The sequence below is a fragment of the Equus caballus genome, chromosome 27 (assembly GCF_041296265.1).
Source record: "Equus caballus isolate H_3958 breed thoroughbred chromosome 27, TB-T2T, whole genome shotgun sequence".
Taxonomy (NCBI): domain Eukaryota; kingdom Metazoa; phylum Chordata; class Mammalia; order Perissodactyla; family Equidae; genus Equus; species Equus caballus.
In genome coordinates this window covers 33,828,944-33,848,117 of record NC_091710.1, presented here as the reverse complement: position 1 = coordinate 33,848,117, position 19,174 = coordinate 33,828,944, and the positions used below count along the sequence as shown (strand labels likewise).

At 42.1% G+C, this 19,174-nt stretch overlaps 1 protein-coding gene across 2 annotated transcripts in view; it reads right to left on the bottom strand.

The window, feature by feature from the left end:
* Positions 1 to 19,174, bottom strand: part of PRAG1 (PEAK1 related, kinase-activating pseudokinase 1) — a 49,630-nt gene that overhangs the window by 13,040 nt on the left and 17,416 nt on the right. For both annotated transcript variants that reach the window (XM_023630785.2, XM_023630784.2), the window contains exon 4: positions 6,664 to 6,821. In XM_023630785.2, coding sequence (XP_023486553.2) covers positions 6,664 to 6,821 — 158 coding nt within the window. The remainder of the gene's footprint in view (positions 1 to 6,663; positions 6,822 to 19,174) is intronic.

The window sequence follows — 19,174 nt, the reverse complement described above, 5'->3', positions numbered from 1 at the left end:
TTTTCTTGCCTCTTACTTGAGGGAACCTCCTCATAAACACGCCTGTGGGGAACACAGCAGCTCGATTCTTACTATTTGCAGCAGATGCCACACTACATTTAGAAGAGCCAGAGAGAAGAGGGAACAAATATGCCTTGACACCTAAAACAGTTTCAAAACTTACAGACAAACCACTGGTTCAGAAAAATGTGCCTAAAAAATCCTGAAAAACTTTGGCCAACAGCTCATATTCTCAGGACTCAGCTCCAAGGGCACATGAGACAAATTCAAATATATCCTGGTTTTATGCTGGTGTGACATCACCCTGTTTCCAAATTCTGGCTTACAATTAAGGGTTTAAAAGGGGTGAGAATGGAAAATACTTTTCTGGGAAGTTGGCCTACATCATAGTTACATCATTGGTAGGTTTTTTAATGGTTTTGCATCCTAACTGGGCCAGGGAGCTCAATCCCAGTTCCTAAGTTTTCCTTTCAATTTCCAATTCTGCATATAAAGCCAGGAGCCGGCTACAGAGTAGATACACTTCTGCACCTCCTTAGTGCATGTGCTTCAGGGAAGAGAAAGTGGGGGGGTACACATCACACTGGGGCATTGGGGGGGATCTTAAAAAGACCGAAAGGAAGGTATAGTACTTTGATGCCATTATATTTAGAAAGCAGAGAAATCAGGATTTCAGTGGTCGGGAAAAATAGCTTAACCCCTACACAGAAATGCAGGCCAAAAGTTCAAACGTGGTCCTGTGAGGTTTTCCTTATTATAGAGTCTTCTCTTCTCGCTGGGTTTTAATAGGCACTTTCATTGTTCTCTACGGCCAAAATGAGAGCTGAGCTTATGGAGGAAGTGGTCAGTCCAGTTCCGAGCCCTGTGAATGAGCGCCTTCTGGCTCCCTCGGTGCCTTCTGACAGCGGCTGGGTCAGAGCAAATGTGGAGGCAAAGGGCAGAGTCCCAGCTAACAGTCCCCAAGCTCCAAACTTCAGCTTTCGTGTCTGACTATTCTCCAACTTCCGGTAAGGTAAAGCGAACTGAATTTTCTTTTGTTTGAAAATCTTGGAGTATTCTACGACGGATCGTTTTTAAAAAGGAGGGTAATATATTGTACAGCTGGAAAGGGCTGCACAGATTTATCCATTCATTCAGTCATTACTTCTTGAACAACTATTAAATGCAAGGCATAGGGGACAAAGCAAATGGAGAAAACCTCGCCCATGCCCTGTGGCCTCGTTCAGTCCCCTCACAATAAAGGTGAGAAACTAAAGCCGGCTGTTTAGGCACCTTGCCAGTGTCACACAGGAAGTGACAGTTTTGCAGGTTTCTGCCAAACCCCCTTTCCCAGGAAGACGTGATGGCGGGGGGGGGGGGGGGGGGGGGGGGGGGGGGGGGGGGCGGGGGTTCTAGCCTCACGTGTGTAACTTTTTCCTCCAAAGGAAAATTGTGCAACCTTTTGTTTGGTCTCACAATCAGAATAAGCTCAACTCTAAATGTTTAAAAAAGAAAAGAGCAGCAAAGCATTCCTTCAAAAGGAACTCTTGCTTTTTCAAGAAGGTAAACGTGGTCTGAAAATGGAAGCATATGATTAGCCTTTTACAAGTGGATGGAAACGAGGCATTTGTGGGCAGTCTCTTGGGACCACTTCCTCACCCCAAGAAAGAATAATCAAGATGGGAATGTGATTTCCATGCAAAAGAGGAGAAGCACTATCTTCGTTTGGAAAATAGGCTCATGGAAAATATTTCATGCCTCCCGCCCCAGTGTGGTTCCGGAATCATGGTCTTTCAATCCGCTGTTATAACATAATCCTTAAGGGTTTTCCTCCAGATTCATAGTAAAACTATAAGTTAATTCAAAGCATTTTCTCAGGCTGTTGATAGAAGTGTAAACTGACATTTTTAGAGGCTAATTGGTAACATCTGTTTAAGACGCATATGCATTTTGACACATCAATTCCACTTCTAAGAATTTACCTTACGGATATGTTCACCAAATTATTTCAGTGTATGTCCCAGGATCTTTCTGTAGACTTGTAATGAAAACAACGCAAACATGCATTGATAAGAGAAGGGTTTAACTGATTCATACAGTAAAAAAATTCGCATTTTAAAAAAATGAGGTAGATTTAGAGGTTCTGATTTGAAAGACTTCAAGATATAAATTAAGTATAAAAATGTGTAGAATTGAAGTTTATGATATTTGAAATATGGATAAAAATTTCTGGGATGATGTAGAAACAAATCTTCAAAGTGGTGGTGGGAGCCAGGATGGGGCTGTCTGAAGACTCTGACTTCTCATTTCACACCTTTCTCTGTTGTTTGAATTTTTACCGTAGACACGTATTAACTTTATTAAAGTAATGACGTATATTTTAAAATTCAGTTTAAAGGGAATAGCTTAAACTGAGATGAAACTTCACTTTAGAGATATTGTCAGGGCTCAGGGCACAGATAATCTTAAAAATGAACATTTTTTTCCTTTGAGATAGCTTCTTCATCTTTCTGTAATCGCTCTCCCAGAACAGAACCCATGGCCCAGTCTTTCTTCATGAGGGCTGGGGGTCAAGGAGGGACACACTGTGTTAGAACAAAATACCAATGTAATATGTAAGAGCGAACCCATCAGTTTAGGATCAAGTGTTCTAATAGTCAGGAAACACACTATTTTTAGCTAGAGAGTTGTAGATGGTTTTTCAGGACCACCTTTTTAAGAACACTATTTCTGTCGGGGAGCCAATGCTCAGTGAAGGTCAGGGCTGTCACTCATTCTGACTGACGTGTGATCTCTGTGGACTTACTGGCTCTCCCCTCGACAGGTCCTACCACTTCTCCCAGCCCACTTCCAGCCTCGATTTTTCCGCCACCTGATACGCAGGCCACTTGACTCCTTGATCTTCCTCACTGCCCGCCTCTCCCCACTAGAATGTGAGCTCCATGAAAGAAGGGACTGGGCATTTTTTGGTCACTGCTGTATCTTTCAACATATAAAACTGTAGCCAACACAGAGTTTGCATTCAACAAATAACCATCAAATCAATGATTGCATTAACGTATATATTTTAAGAATCTGCTTGGCATTATTACTGAGACAAACAAGCTGGCTTTTGTCAAGATACTTAATTAACTTTCTGTATCTGGTTTGCTAGTCATAAAAATAAGAATATCAACATTGCCCTGGTACATATCTTCATGTGAGTTATACCCACAATCACTGTATAGTTAGACTTCTTATCTTATCTATTGCTTGTGCCAACAGTTTCAGTTCCACAGAGGACTCTCTAATCTCCTGGACTATGGGAACCTGGCAGCCATAGATGTTGGTCAAACTGCTGAACTGAATTTTGCTATGCTAACACAAAAACGAAAACGATCATAATGCGACACGAGGTTTGCATATTTAAAAGTAACCATTTAAAGCACAAGAGTCTTCTGATCACCATTTCTTTTCTTTTTCTTCTGAGGACCATGTCTTTCTTTTGTCTTCTGGTGACCATTTCTGATGCTCATTTAGGCGATCGTTTCCCCCCACACCCATCCAGCCATTACCACAGATAACCTTCCCGTTGGCAGCATTCATAGATCTGTCCTGACATATGCAGTCTGTCCCTCCCAAACCAAGCATAAACCAAGCAACTGCTGAGATGAATTTTTCCTCTGAGTTCACTCACTGTTCAACTGAACTGCCCACATGGACAAATGGCATGACAGATGTGCTTTGAGGAATATGAAATGCGGTATAAGCATAAAGAGGTGAAATTAATACTGATACAAATATATTTTGTAAACATAAAATGTAGACAAACATTTTAAAAATGCCACAAAGTTATAGACTTGAATTATGTTTGTTTTTCTTATAAAATTTAAAACTTTTTTTTTCTTTGCCACAAAACTTGAATAGTAGAAAACTAACTTTAACCATCGACTCTGATAAGCTTCCAAGAAGTTTACATAAGCTACTATTATGTATGTCCTGGAATGACTTTGTCCTCAACTCACTCTGGCCAGCCTATACTGCGGACACAAAAATGGGTCGTTTTCATCAGTGAATTTCTATTGACAAAATAAATGTACAGTTTAATGGTATCTTTTGACTTAGTATATAATATTAGAAAGGCAGACACCACATTCTGATTTCAAAAAACTTCAGCTTGAACTAATTCTACCTCGCTCATTCCAAACCAGTCTCTCAGCTTCAGTACTAGAAGGCAAATAGTAACAAAAGGCACGAGGGGTGAACATCTTTGCTACAAGATAAAAGTGAATAAGGACTCTGGGGCTGAAATACAATTGTTCAATTACAGACCTAAGGCAAGCTGCCTTGGTTAATGATGAGAAGCTGAATGAAGGGTTTCTTACATTCCATGACCAGTGGTTCTGGATATTCCCCAGATTAATGTTTGAGAGATGTTGAAAAGGTAAAAAAAAAAAAGAAAGAGAGAATGCCTTTGATCTTGCCAGTTTCAAAGCATGGTTCCGGGTACAGAGCCATACGCAGGAGCAGCAGATAGAAATGGTTCATTCTAAGGACCCAGAGTCCAGTAACAAGGTCTATGCCTTCTTGTCAATCTAGGAATCCAAATTTTGGAGTGCATTTCCATTGGGTAACTGGCTCATGATAAAGGAATAACCATGAAAATGTTTTCATTTTAGTTCAAAAATGTCTGAGTTAGGTGTCACCATTGTACTCAGAAACCCCCACTGGCTCCCTATTTCTGAACTCCACAAACTGGTTTCAAGAACTCTGTACAATCCATCCTCCAGCTTCCCACCAACCTCATGCCCATTTTCCCCTCACTTGCCTCCACTGACGTGCGTACAGCTGGTCTGACCCTTTTCCCAATGTGCTCTGCGAACCTTATGTCTTCACTCTGCCTTTATTCTTTCCTTAACCTGCAAAGCCTTCTCGTCTACCCTTCACTTTCTCAATTCTAACCACACTTGAAACACGAGCTAAAGTTTTATCTTCTCACAAAGCCATCTCTGAACCTCCACTAGCCCTCATTGATTCCTCTCTCTTCTGGAAGGAAGCCTTTATAAGGGTTTGTGTTTTGGGCAGCCCAATTTCCTATCTCTATAAACACTTAGGTTCTGGGCAGCCCAGTTTCCTCGCTTAGCCCATCCACGCTCATGTCATGCATTTTTTGTTGTTTTTTTGAGGAAGATTAGCCCTGAGCTAACATCTGTCACCAATCCTCCCCTTTTTGCTGAGGAAGACTGGCCCTGAGCTAACATCCGTGCCCATCTTCCTCTGCTTCATATGTGGGACACCTGCTACAGCATGGCTTGACAAGCGGTGCGTAGGTCTGCCCCTGGGATCCGAACGAGCAAACTCCGGGCTGCTGAAGCCGAATGTGTGAACTTTACCACTGCACCACCAGGCTGGCCCTCATGTCATGCATTTTAATCTTACCTTCCTGGCTAGACCCTGAGAGCAGACATGGTGATTTGCTGGTTCTGAGCAGCAAAGTGCTGAGGCAATTAAGTCCAGCTCTCATCAACACCAGCTGGCCTGTGGCCCATGGAGGGCTCCACTGTACTCTGCTCCATCAGAATGGGTGACCACCCCCAAGAGAGCAGGTCAGGGCTGACCAGCACAGGGACTAATGGTTCACGTGCCCAGCCAAACCCCCTGTGGAATAATCTGCCTCGTGGAATTTTTGCACAATGGGATGGGAAAAGGAAAAAGATAGAAGCCCAGGGAAATCTGCAGAAAAAGAAAATCCAGAAATCAAGACTAAGACATTTCCTGTTTTTAAGTCAGAGCTGTCAGAAGTTCCCCATCAGAACACACCACAGACTGACTTATAATTATGCTTTTGTCTTAGCGGTACTCATCTTTTAGACACAAAAATGTGGGTGACAGTAAATTTACGATGGAATCCTCTACTCCAAAATTGCCTACTGAGAAGAAATACTTCATAGAGTGAGAAAGGCAGTCATGTTGGCACATGTTGAAACCTAACATGCTAAAGCAAGTCTACGAGAAATGTGGGAGAGGACACACACACACAAAGAATGCTGGAAGGGTGAGAGGTTTTAATACTACTCATCACAACTACAGAAAAACAAGAGTTCCTTTTAAGGGACATACCCAATTAGGACAGACTCACATATTACGCCTTAGAGCTTCTTCCAGAAAAGTGGGATGGATGGTGGTGTAATCCTTTAATTCAACAAGCATTTGTATGAACACCTGCTGTGTGTCCAAGTAAGTGTGTGCATGTGTGCACATATGTGTCCATGCATTTGCAGGAAAGATAGAGCACAGACAGAGAGATGGGGGGAGGGCTGTGTGTGAAAACCTGTGGTTGGTATGTACCCTATCCCTCGAGAACTAATCCTGAGGACAGAAATGGAGTGCAGACCCATATGTAGATGGCTCATTACCCAGGGAATAGGGAGTCTTTCAATATGCTTTCAAATTTGGCCTCCTCCCACCTTGCTGCCATGTGGATGCACTGTGTATAACTGGACAGGCCCATATGAGATGAGGCGCCTTGTCATAATTCAATAGGAAATTAACATCAACCGCTCCCTGATAGAGTCTACCTTATGGGGAGAGCAGGGCCAAGACAGTAGGTCTACCTGAGCCCTTCCAAATCCTGGCAATTAATCCAGGCCTGGCCTTGCAGACTTGAGAGAATCTAAGACTCCCCATCAAGGTCGAGTCTGTTACCTCCGTCACTGCAGGTCCTGGAGTCCGAGGCCAGGCTGTCCGTGGAGCCCGTGGTGAAGCTGACGTGGACGCCCCTGAAGGACGGGCTGAGGCTCTCTGCTGAGCCCTGGCTCACTTTTTCCAAATCAGAGCTGCTCTTGTTCATTTTTAAAAGGTGCCTGGAAAATGGAGGAACAAACAATAAAAGTAATTAATTTGGTTTCTTTTCAAAAACCAGGCTGATGGATCATGGACCTGCTATGCTTTTGACAGCTGAACAATGCCAGCAAGTTTTGCAAAAATGATTTGGGGAAGAGAGAACAGGGGCTCTTCTGAAACATTAGGCACGTGCATGGTACAAGATGTCTATGGTACAGTTAAGAGAAATGAGTCTGTGAAGTTTAGACAAATGTCAAAATCATGATTTGGGAGGAACGGCCTTTATATTCTGATCTCATCTGCCAAAACATTTACGTCATCTATTACATTCTGTGTAACATCTCTACAAAGAAAAATTGAACATTATCATACAAGCCAGTGTATAGAGATAGAGACTGGGCAGCTTCTGCACAATCACAGAACAAGTGAATTGCAAATTAGTGACCAAAAATGTGGGATTTCTCTTTTACTCTCTTGACATCGCTTCAAAGGGTCTAGGTTGTTCCTCGGAATTAAGGAAAATTTTATTTCAATTTTAGCCAGACTCCTAGTGCAATGTTCACACAGAACCATGTTACCATAATCCTTATTGACGAACTATGGAATAAATCTGCCCTTAGGCTTTCTAGGAAATCTTCTGTCGCATCCCTAGGACAGCATTTCCACCATATCAGGAACAGGAACACCAAGTTCAAGAAAAAAGAACTCGCCTTGGAGAAAAGAGTTCCATTATTAGGTAGAGTGTTTAGCTTATTGATTTCTCCTCCCCTGCTCTAAGCACCACATGAATATTCACTCGGACCTGACATTTTCACCACGCAGTGGGGCAAATCAATCCAGCTCTTTCCCTGTTGGTGGTAACCCAGATTTGTTTGAACTGATATTTCCTGATGAGATTGCTGTTCCCACTACAGCAGATCTATACCGCAATATCTGCTGTAGGAAAACTACAGTATTGTATTGACTTGGCATCAGAACCGCCTTATTTGTGCACATGACCTTACAGTCAAGAATGTATCGATTGTTCTTTGTGTTCAACATTGCCAAGCCCTGAAGTGATCTTCACTGTCACTGGAATCCCTTGTTCTTTAACAGAAAAGTTTAGAGAAAGTTTGTTTGCTACCATGAAAAGTGCTCTTTAGAAACATACCTCTCTCTCCACCACCAACCCTTGGAAATACATGAAAAAATGTTTTAAAGGTGTTAAACCTAAGTGCGACAGTCACGGCAATGTTACGTCTAATAGTAGTCCTTATGTTTCACGTCACTGTGGGGATCTTGCAAATATCAAATCCTTAGGAAATACTATGGCTGTAGATTATCTTTATTTTACCTTCTGGCAAAATATAATCATAGACAGGGTCATAAAATACTTTTATCCTCACCAGATCCATCAATAACGGCTTTTCCAGATGAAGCCAAGATATGAAGTTGTGAATAATGACAACTCCTCAATCCAGGAGAGGAGCCAGCTCTATGGCAACGCAACTACTGTGCCCCCTCCAAAGTGTCTCTGGAGTCTCTTGGTCTTCAGGCCCGGAAAACTGACAGGGGAGAAATTCCAGCGCCATAGCCGCTGAGCTGGCACAGCTCCCCGTGCCATAAACTTAGGAAAACACTCAGTGAAATGTATAGAAATAGACAAAACTAAAAAATACATAAACCTGTGCATATGTGAGTATACACACACACAACTATTTAAACCAACAGCAAAGCAAAACATAAAAGTGTGCATATGTGAGTATACACACAGACACACACACAGACACACACAACTATTTAAACTAACAGCAAAGCATTGAAAGAAAGAAAAATTCCCAGGTGCCAGATGCAAAGAGGGAACTCAATATCAGAGTGGGATAAGGGATGTTTCCACACGAAGTGCATGTTTGCTGTAGGTTTTAGCAGATGTTCTTTATCAGGTTAAGGAAGAGTGTTTCTATTCTAAGTTATCTAAACACTTTATCTTTTTAAATCATTTATAGTTATTGGATTTTATCAAAGGCTTTTCCCACATCTATAAAAAAATCATATCGCTTTCCTTCTTTATTCTGCCAACGTGATGAACTACATTAATAACTTTTCTTAAATTGACCCATGCTTGCACACTTTGCAGAAACTTATTTTACTACACAATGCTGGATTTAGTTTTTCTAATATTCAATTTAAGATTTTTACATTTACTTTAAAATGTGAGCTTAGTCCATAATTTTTCTCTCTTGTACCGTTCTCGTCTAGTTTTGGTATAAAGGTCAAATTAGAGTCATGAAGCGACCTGGGTGACTTTTTCTCTTTTTCAATCACCTCACGTGGTTTGTATAAGACAGGGATGACGTGTCCCTCGAAAGATTGCGACAACTTGCCTGTACCACCATCTAGACCTGGTGGCAGTATATGTGAGATCAGTAAAGGTTTGTTTCTGATACATCTAGGGCCAATGTTTTCAGGACAGAGATCTAAGACACAGACCTCTGCATACAGGAACTTGCTATGTGACAAAGGTAGTGTTGCATCAGTGATGGAAGGAGGGACATGTCAGTTAATGACCCTCATACACTAGCTATTTACAGTAGGACAAAAAAAAAAAAAGGAAAGCAACGCTATATCTCACACCACATACAAACATGAATTTTCAACAGAAAAAAAACCAAGTTTTTAAAATCTGTTAGAAGAAAATCGAGAAAATCTTTATGATCTTGGCACATAGGGTAGGATCTCTTAAATGAGATTAAAAAAGAAAAAGGAACCATAAAGGAAAACATAGATAAATTTGATTACTTTAAAATTTAAAAGTTCTGTCTGATAAAATAAAACACACCACAAAGAAAGTGAAAAAAAGCAAGCCTTGGAGTGGGCAACCCACACGTTTGCAATCTACATAACTGATAAAGGATTGGTATCCAGAACATCAAAAGAATGCAACAGACAGACAAATGACCCCATTCAAAAAAGGGCAATGAACACAAGTAGACAATTCAAAAAGAAAAAAAAATCAATCAACACATGAAAAGGTGATCAAACTTAGTAGTTATCAGATTTAAAAAACAACATTCCATTTTACACCTATCAGATCAGTCTGGCAATATCAGATATTGTTACAGATGTGGGAAAATGGGAAGTTTCTTGCACTGTTTGTGGGATTGAAGATCGGTACACACACTCACATACACACACACACTCTGGATAACACTTTGATGAATCCTGTAAAGTTGAATATGCATATTCCTGTAATGAACTTGTGCCATTTTTAGGTATATATCCTTGAGCGATGATATTCAAATGACTAGTAGTGAATGAATGGCTAAGTCAATTTAGTGAGCCACGGCAGTTTATTGACCAGCAGTTTATTTTAATAAACTAGAACAGACCAGAAAATATGAAAATAGGTTGTAAGGATTTGTGAAACTTTGCGTGTGAAACTTTTGTTTCAGGGGTGTGTGTGTTGGATAACAATATTAAATATATTTCTTTTGTGGGTTCTGGTTAAAAGAAGGTTAAAAATCATTGCTCTAGAATAGGGGTCAACAAACTTTTCCTTAAAGGGACAGATGGTAAATGGTTTAGGCACGTGGGTCATACGGTGTCTGTTGCAACTACTCAACTCTGCTGTTTTAGCAGGAAAGAAGCCACAGACTGTATGTAAATAAATGGGCATGTTTTCCAGCAAAATTTTACTTACAAACACAGCTGGCTGGCTTGTGGGCTGTAGATTACTAACTCCTGGTCTAGAACAGCCTTGTCCAATAGAAATGTAATGCAAGACATACATATAATTTAAAATTTTTTAGTAGCCAAATTATAGGTGAAATTCATTTTAATAACATTTTATTTAACAACATATATAAAAATATTGTCATTTCAGCATGCAATGAATATAAAAATTATTAATGAGATACTTTACATTCTTCCTTTTTCATTCTAAGTCTTCAAAATCTGGTGTGTATTTTATATTTACAGCACATTGCAATTTAGACTGGCCACATTTTAAGCTAGCGGCTACCGTATGTACGGTGCAGATCTAGAGAAACCTTCATACATGGACAAGGTTGTTTACAGTGTTACTAATAGCAAAAACAAAATTGTAATCAGTCCAATGTCCATCAATAAAGAAATGGATACATTGTGGTATATAGTCTTATAATGGAATACTATATAGCGTTCAAAAATAAATGAACTTGATTTTAATGTACCAACGTGAAAATGATTCTTCAAATGTTGAATATTAAAAGTAGCTTGCAAAAGGCTCAAGTACAGTGTGATACCATTTATATATGTTTTAAAACACATAACAATGCTATATATTTTTTGGATATCCCATATATGTAGTAAAATGGAAATACTACTCATCAAATTCAAGATAGGAATTACTCTGAGTAGCAATGGGAAATTGAAATGGAAATAGGGAGGGATCTTCCACTGTACCCGTAATATTTTATTTAAAAAAATCTAAAACAAATGGAAAAATGTTAATACTTGAAAAATCTTAGGGGGACACATAAGAGTCAAATTATTCTTTGCACGTCATTGTTTGCTTGAAATATTTGATAAATTGAAAATGAACATTCTAGAAGGAAACAAAGTCACTAGAGCCTGAATAAGCACAGGGACACTCCTGTTGACTTGCTGTTGAACCTCTGAAAGGCAAACAGCACAACGGATGACCCAGTGGGATTTCCAACAGGCCCCACATGAGGGTTGGTTCCACCACAGAAGAGCCTGGTGAATGGAAAAAGTTATTTCTCACACCCAATGACTTTTCTGAGACTTAGGGGATTAATCCTTCTGCATCTAGTCACCATGAGGGAGAAGTTACAGCTTCGAAGATTCGCCAAGAGAATGCAGATAAAATCAGACGATTCCTGTGATCACAGGATAAGTTCTTCACAGGGGTTTGTGTGTTTGTGTGTGTCTGTGTGTGTGTGTGTGTGAACAGGAAAGTGGGGAGTCTCCAAAAGGAGACCTTGGTAAATCTTAGTATCCTAGCCACAAAGGGAGTTTTCATGGCGTCTCAGGATATTACTGCTGTTTCTCTGCTCAAAAAACTCCAGAAGCCCAGGTTCCCACCAGGTAACTAAAACCCAACAGGCATCTGGAACGCTCAGGTGTATGGGGAGGGAAAGCGGTGACCTTCCCTCTGAAGAGCAAAATCTTGGGAGTGAAGACTCTTTCCTATGAACTTCATCGAAAATCTTCCACCTTGGAAACTCATGTAATCTGCACTCTTAGAGAACTGCACTTTAGCTAGGGAATAAGCAAAACCACATCAGATTTAAAAATAAAAGAGGAAGCTTGCTGTCAGGGCAGAGCCAGACGCCCCAGTTGTTTTTATGTCTTCCATCTCTGTGTGCAAGAGGTTTCTTAAGAATCTCTGGAAAAGGCTTAATATTCCAAAGGTGACTTTTCTGAGCCTTACTGGATTGTTCTGTCAGACATAGGCTAAAGGACAATCCGAGCACACTCAACAATGCACGGCAAGACTATACTTCTTTTTGTCCAAGGCACTTTTCCCTCATTAATGATAGTTTGATTTGTCTTTCATAAAACTGGTACAAACCATCTAGAAGATGAAATTGGATGTCATGTAATTTAAGGAAGTGGCTTCAATGGGCCAAAACCACATACTCTGGTCTTTCCTCTTTGGGTGGTGAATAACATTCTTATCAGCTGCGGCGAGAGCACGGCCCGCACAGATGTCTTTGCTCCCTCGGTGTGATAAATGGCTTGTGCTTGCTCAGACTTCCTCTCCTGCCTCCCCTTCTTGATTAGACACAGTCACAGGAGATGAGGGTGAAATACACGGCCAGTGGCACAGTGTCCTCAGAGACTCGGAGCCCCGCAGCTGCTGCCCAGTGTTTTTAGAATGGCTTTTCCCTTCATTGTCCTTAGAGAAAGAAGCCTTGCCAGAAGTTTTCTCCGTACTGTATTGGTAGAAAGCTGGAAAAAAATATCCAGCCGGAAGAGCCATCTGCTAGACTTCCTCATTTGTAGGAACAAGCCTCATCTAAAAATACTCCCCAAGCTTTCAGAATGTCCGAAATTCCTAACAGAGGCTGGGCCCTGGTGTGTCGCAGAGACTGTACCTCCGACTTCACATGGTTGCTAGAATCTTCATATGACAGCACAAGCGCAAGTGCGACAGAGGGAAATTGTCATTCTCACCTCCCTGACTTTTGTTTAGTTCACATAGATTACTTGGTTCAGAGCTTTTTGCCTCTGGAATGGAAGATACGAAAACTCAACGCTCGCGAGCAGTTTTAGACCAGCTCTCTAGACCCCAGGACACATTCACACCCCCAAGACTTTGCATTGGTCAAATTCACTGCCAAGTTTAGTATGACCTGGAGAAGACCTGGGAGGGAGCTCTAAAGGCACGCACATGTTAGATAATTCTAGATACATTCTTTCAGTTACCAAGAGAAGTGAAAACAGGTTGGTTTTAGATGCAAATAAATCAAGTCACGCCTAAACCAAAGAAGAAGAACCTCTTACCATCCTAGACTCCGGCCCGGGGTGCCGTCCTCATCAGCATGGCCTCCTGGAGCCCCGTGCCGGGCTGGACCAGCGGCTGCAGGGTCCCGTAGCGCAGCCTGGAGGATGAAGGGCCAGCTACAGTGGCCGGGAGTGCCCTGTCAGCCTGCTGTGAATTCACCAGCCCAGAGCTCTCCGTTTCCCCTCAGTTCCTCTCTCACTTTTCTATAAAATGCACTTCCTGCAACAGCACAGGAAAATAGGGACGGCTCTGCCCATGACCTGCAGCTTTCAATCTCCAATTGCTTTGTTGGGCTCCATCATTAGAAGCAATTCTCCCTCTAAAATACATTGTTTCACCCCATTTATTCTCTGCCGTTGGGCCACATCCTAAAGTCAAAAATCATTAAGCGATTCAAGCTGAAAAGCCAGGGTTACATGGTGAACAAGAACACCCAGTTACTAACTTATCTTATGCCTGTATGACCTGCAGGGCGTCCCCCGTCCCGTCTATCCTGAATACCATTCCCAGGTTTTTCGACAAATAAATACTGACTTCCTGCTCTGTGCTGAGCACTGGGTTAGGCACTGGGATACAAGAGTAAGTAGAGATGACACCATCCCTGCTTCAACAAAGCTGCAATCTGGTTGATAAATATTTATCGAGCTCCTATAAAAAAGAATACGGAGGGTTCTGTATACTTGACACACATCTTCAGAAAAGATTGCAGCCTTGAAGCAGAGCAGCCTGACTAAAAATCTTTCTAAAATACTGCTCTCATAATGATGGCTGACCCCGAAGAGCCTTACACAGAGCTCTATAAGGATTCTCGACCTCGGCCACCATATTGGATCAGCTCAGGTCCTCTGTGGGGACAGAAACACACACCCCAGGTTTTCTTTGACACTCTCGATTTCAAATACTGGCTCCCCACCCCCCATCTATACATTAGAACACATGCCTAGATTTCTTGTTTGGAAAAAAATTATCACCATTTTGGTTAATATACTCCTACTTCCCCTCATAAACCCTTTGCTCCAATTGGGCTAGTCTCTCATTGTCCCCAAAGCATAGTGCATTCCTGTCCCCTCCCCACCCTGGCACAAAGGAAACAATTCTCTCTCCCCTTCAAACCTTTTTCATCCTCAAGCAACAGTATCACTTACCTACAAATCCCTCACAAGCCATTTTCAGTCTTCTCTGTCTGGTGTCCCCTCTGGAACTCTCACTGAACTGAGTCTGATTCATATCACTGAGCGTTCGGTTATAATCCTAGTTAGATTATTCTAATTGTTTCATGTGAAATAGGCTTGTTACCATCCCCAAATTGTAAACCGTTTGAGGAGCTGTGTCACAGGCAGGACATGCTGGAACACAGAGCAATTATTAAATACTTCTTGATTGAGTTTATCTGCCTCTGTTTCAATAACTCGGTGGCATCTGAGAGAATAAATGTTTCCTTTAAGAAAAGAATTACATTTGCCTGGCAAAACTTGCAAAAGACAGGACACTGAGCAAACAAGCCTCAGGAAAGCTGGATTCCATAGCGGAACCTTTTTCACATCTACGAAAAACACCAGTTCCCAAATATCCTGAATTTGCATACATCTTAGTTTTTAAATTTTTCTTTTTTCCAGGAGATGGGATGAGAAAGGTAGATCACTAAGCTGGAAAGGTTTTTATTGTTTTTGTCTTTGGTGCTCTTTGATGAAGATGCTAAGGAGTTCTTTTGCAAGAGTCCAAGTGCCACCTGAAAGGACTAATGTCTTTGTTCTGCTCTGGGGGCCTGTTTCCCCACTGATTTGTTTGCATGTATAAAGATAGGAAATCAGTTTCATTTTAGGTCAGATGACTTCCATGGTCCCCACCCTGCAGGCCTGTTAATTTGCATTTGCAGTTAACGCACTAGTGACCACTGGGGCTCTGCAAGCTGAAAAACCCTTTGGTTCCACCTAAAGATGAAGGCACTTTGCCTTCAGTGGAACCATTTAAAAATAAGAATAAAGCCATACTTATTTTTAAAGATAGACACACACACACGTTTAGGTCACTGGTTAGTTTTAGACAAGGATAAAAAGGTTTAAATAAGTCAAATGGAAATTTGCAGGCATTTGCCCTGACTATATGCAGATATACTTTGGCAGTGAGGGAAGCAAATATTTTTAAAAGATGACCTTTCAGGTCTCAGAAAATCAAAGTCCTTTACTTGCAGCCCCAGTCTGCATAGTTGTGTTTGTTCCTAAAGAAGCTCTGGGCTGCCTGGTCCAGGAGTGAGGACGGCAGATGTGTGGAGTTACCTAGCATGGGGAGGGTTCAGTGAAGGCTGAGGACAGGGAGACAAGCTGTTGAGGAGCAGGGAAGCGAGAGCTGCGGAACTCATGACCCCATCGCCCAGTCCACCGCACTTTCATCTCTCGCGCGTTTGCCTAAGAACAATGAGTGTCCCACTCCTGGCCTGGAAAGTCAAGGAGGACACTCTTACATCTCTGCACACAAGGGGCAGATGGGAAGAAAAGATGAAAAGAAGGAGATGAAGAACAAAGGGAAGTCAAGACTGAGCAAGTGCAATCCACAGAGCGGCACCTCCCACCAGGTGCCCAGCCTACGTGCCAGCACAGTGTGAGAGGACCCTCAGGAGCCTTTGGGAAGAACAGCGATACAAGCATATGAATAACTTCCCAGATGGACTTCAGAGTCACCTAGGAAGGCCACTGATGTGGTGCTTAAGGGCATGAACACTGGGGCTTCACTGCCTGGGTTTAGGTCCTGGCGCCAGTGTTTACTGGCTGACGGCTGAGTGCCTTGGAAAAGGCACTTAATCTCTGTGCTTCAGCTTCCCCTCTACAAAATGAGGATAACAATAACACATATCTCATGGGGCTGTTAGGAAGAGTCAATGAGTTAATATTTAATAAGTGCTAAAAACAGCGTCAGGTACATCGAAAGTGCTAGTAATATAGAAAGATGGATGGATAGATGGATGGATGGATGGAAGACAGAGACACAGACAGAGAGAGGAGTTCAGCAGCTGCCAGTAAACCCGGTAATTCTTTTGGCTACCTGGATGGAAGCAGAAAACAGCAGACGGGCTAGAGATCTCACTCTCTCCGGATACTTCCACTTTATTATGGTTCTTTAAAGAAACCCAAAGAAAGATGTTCATCAGGGTGATGCCTTGAGGACATGCATTATTCTAAAATAACTAGGAAAAGCTGACTGGTTCATCAACCAGACCTCAGTTTGAATCTAAGTCTTCAAGAGCTGGGTAATTTATAGAGTAGCCCCCCTGGTTAGGGGCTGACATACTTCTCAGCTAACCAGGTTGCTTAGCTTCTTATACAAAAATTTTGAAACAAAAGAACCTCTTTTATTATATAAATCTGCCTTCTCCCTACAAAAAAAAGAACCTCCCATGATTCCTTCCCCCTTCACACCACGTCCCCACCCTCCAGCACACAGAGGACTCTGGAGATTAAACCAAAACAGTAGCGAGCTGTTACTCACCAACTTGGGAGTCGCTGCTGTTCTAGTCCTGACCTATTCCTGCTGGAATCCATCCACCAAGAAGATCTGTGCCTCACCAGAATCTTTTTGTTGCTAAACTATTGGTTTTGGCAACCCTGCTTTCAGAATTATCTTTCCCTTCTTCTCTTGATTCAGCGAATACTTCAAATCCACTTTGTTGACCCAGCTTCTGAGCCCAACTATTTGGCTTAAGAAATCTGTGTGTATTTATATTAGACTTCATTCCTGCCCTCCCGGCTTGGGAGATTCAGGCTATTTGTAACAAAGCTACCAGGAAGATCTACTTCTTCACTCCCTGCTCTGGTCTAGCCTGTTGCCTAGTAAGGATGAGGCTCCTCTCCCACTCCCAAGTCAGTTGCTCAGCACTCTCTTACCTGCTCCTCAAAAGCTTCATCTCCCTGTCCCTCAGCCTTAGCTGAAACCTGCTCCCCACCCCCCCCCCCCAGGTAAGGGTTCTGGTCACCCAGTTTCAGGGTGGGGGAGGCTCCTAACACCATGAATTCTCAGACAGCAGCTGGGTATCCTACAATTCAACTCAATTCTGACACTGTCTACCCAGAGATAACATCAGGTCCCAAAGGTTAAGAGCTCAGTCCCACAAGACTGCCGTCTGTTGCAGATGCCAATTGCAAGTCCAGGTTGTCACCTGTGCTTCGGGCTGACCAGCTACAGATTGGAGGTTCCAAAGACCCCGCTCCTTGACTTTGACTAATTTGGTAGAGCAGCTCCCAGAACTCAGAGAAACATTTTACTTAAAAAGATACAACTCAGGAACAGCCAGATGGAAGAGATGCGTAGGGCAAGGTATGTGGGAAGGAGCGTGGGGCTTCCATGCTCTCTCTGAGTGCGCCACTCTGCCCACATCTCCACATGTTCACCAACCTGGAAGCTCTCTGAACTCCATCCTTTTGGGGTTTTATGGAGGCTTTGTTACACAGGCATGATTGATTAAATCATTTAAATCATTGGACACTGGGGATTGATTCAATGTCCTGCCCCTTTCTCCTCTCCAGGCGGTCAACCCTCTAATCACATGGTTGGTTTCCCCGGCAACCACCTCCATCCTTAGGTGGGATCCAAAAGTCACCCAATTAACATAATAAAAGACATGTTTATGGCTCTCAGCACTTGGGAAATTCTGAGTTTCAGGAACTCTGTGCCAGAAACGGACAAAGACCAAATACATATTTCTTATAAATCACAACATCACACCAGGTAACTCCAAACATCTTCCATCTTTCCCCTTGCACTGGGCAGCCCAATGCTTCTCTGGGAAAGACCACAACTATGCAGACTGGAACCACAATTAATTCACGCTTCCTCCCTTCAGCCAGCTCTTGGGGCCGCCTCACAATCCTTGCACTTGACCTCTCATTCTCCAAAGAGCTGTTCAAACATTCATCACTTTTCTTGATGTTCTTAATCACCATCCTTACCTCTTTCCAGTAAGTCCTCTCTCTCTCTCCATGGTCTACAGTCTCTCTTCCTGTTCATATTTACTTCAAGTACAGAAAGGTGAATCATATGCCTCAATTAATGATACACTCTCCCTTTGATCTCCACCTTCCCTTCACCCCATCTCCAGTCTAATTCTCTACTTTCCCAATTTCCCAGGTACTCACACTGTATTTCCTTGGACATATATATATTATCTTTGGATTTATCTTTAAAAAAGATAGAGTGTAACTTGGTTTTAAATTTATATTAATTACATTGTGTTACAGATTTTGTTCTGTTTCTTAGTTATTTCACTCAATACTAGTTTAAGGTCCATCCATTCTGTATATACATCTAGTCCATAGCTTCTGATCGCTGTTAAGTATTTCATTTCATACTCACTACATCTGACTTTTCTATTTCCCTAGAGATGAATATGTGGATTTGCTCCAACTACCTGCTCCTGTGAACAAAGTGGTAATGATCTCCTTTGTATATGTCCCCTTACTGACGTGTGTGTGTTTCTCTGAGGCATATACTTAGGATGAGGATTGTGGGGGCATAGTGTATTCTTATACTTAGTTTTACTGCGTAATTCAAATTAGGTCCACCTACAACAAGTCCTCACTATTTAGTGATTCAGTGGCTGTCAAGATCAAGAAAGTCTCAGACTCTGAACTGTAGGAAGAGAGTCTTTCATTATCTTTCTCTGCTTTTCTAGGCAGCATGGACAAGCACTGAGAGTAGGATAAGAAGCAGGATTAAGGGGCTGGACTAAGGATTCGCTGTACAGACAACGTCCCTGTTTCAAGTTTTGGAGAGAAGACACTTTGAGAGATTTGAAGGGCAGTCACCAGGCACATATAACAGATGTGCGAATATTCCCGTCCTGGTTTTCTTCTACTTTCTCTTAGGAAGACATGCTCTGTCCCCAAGGTGAAC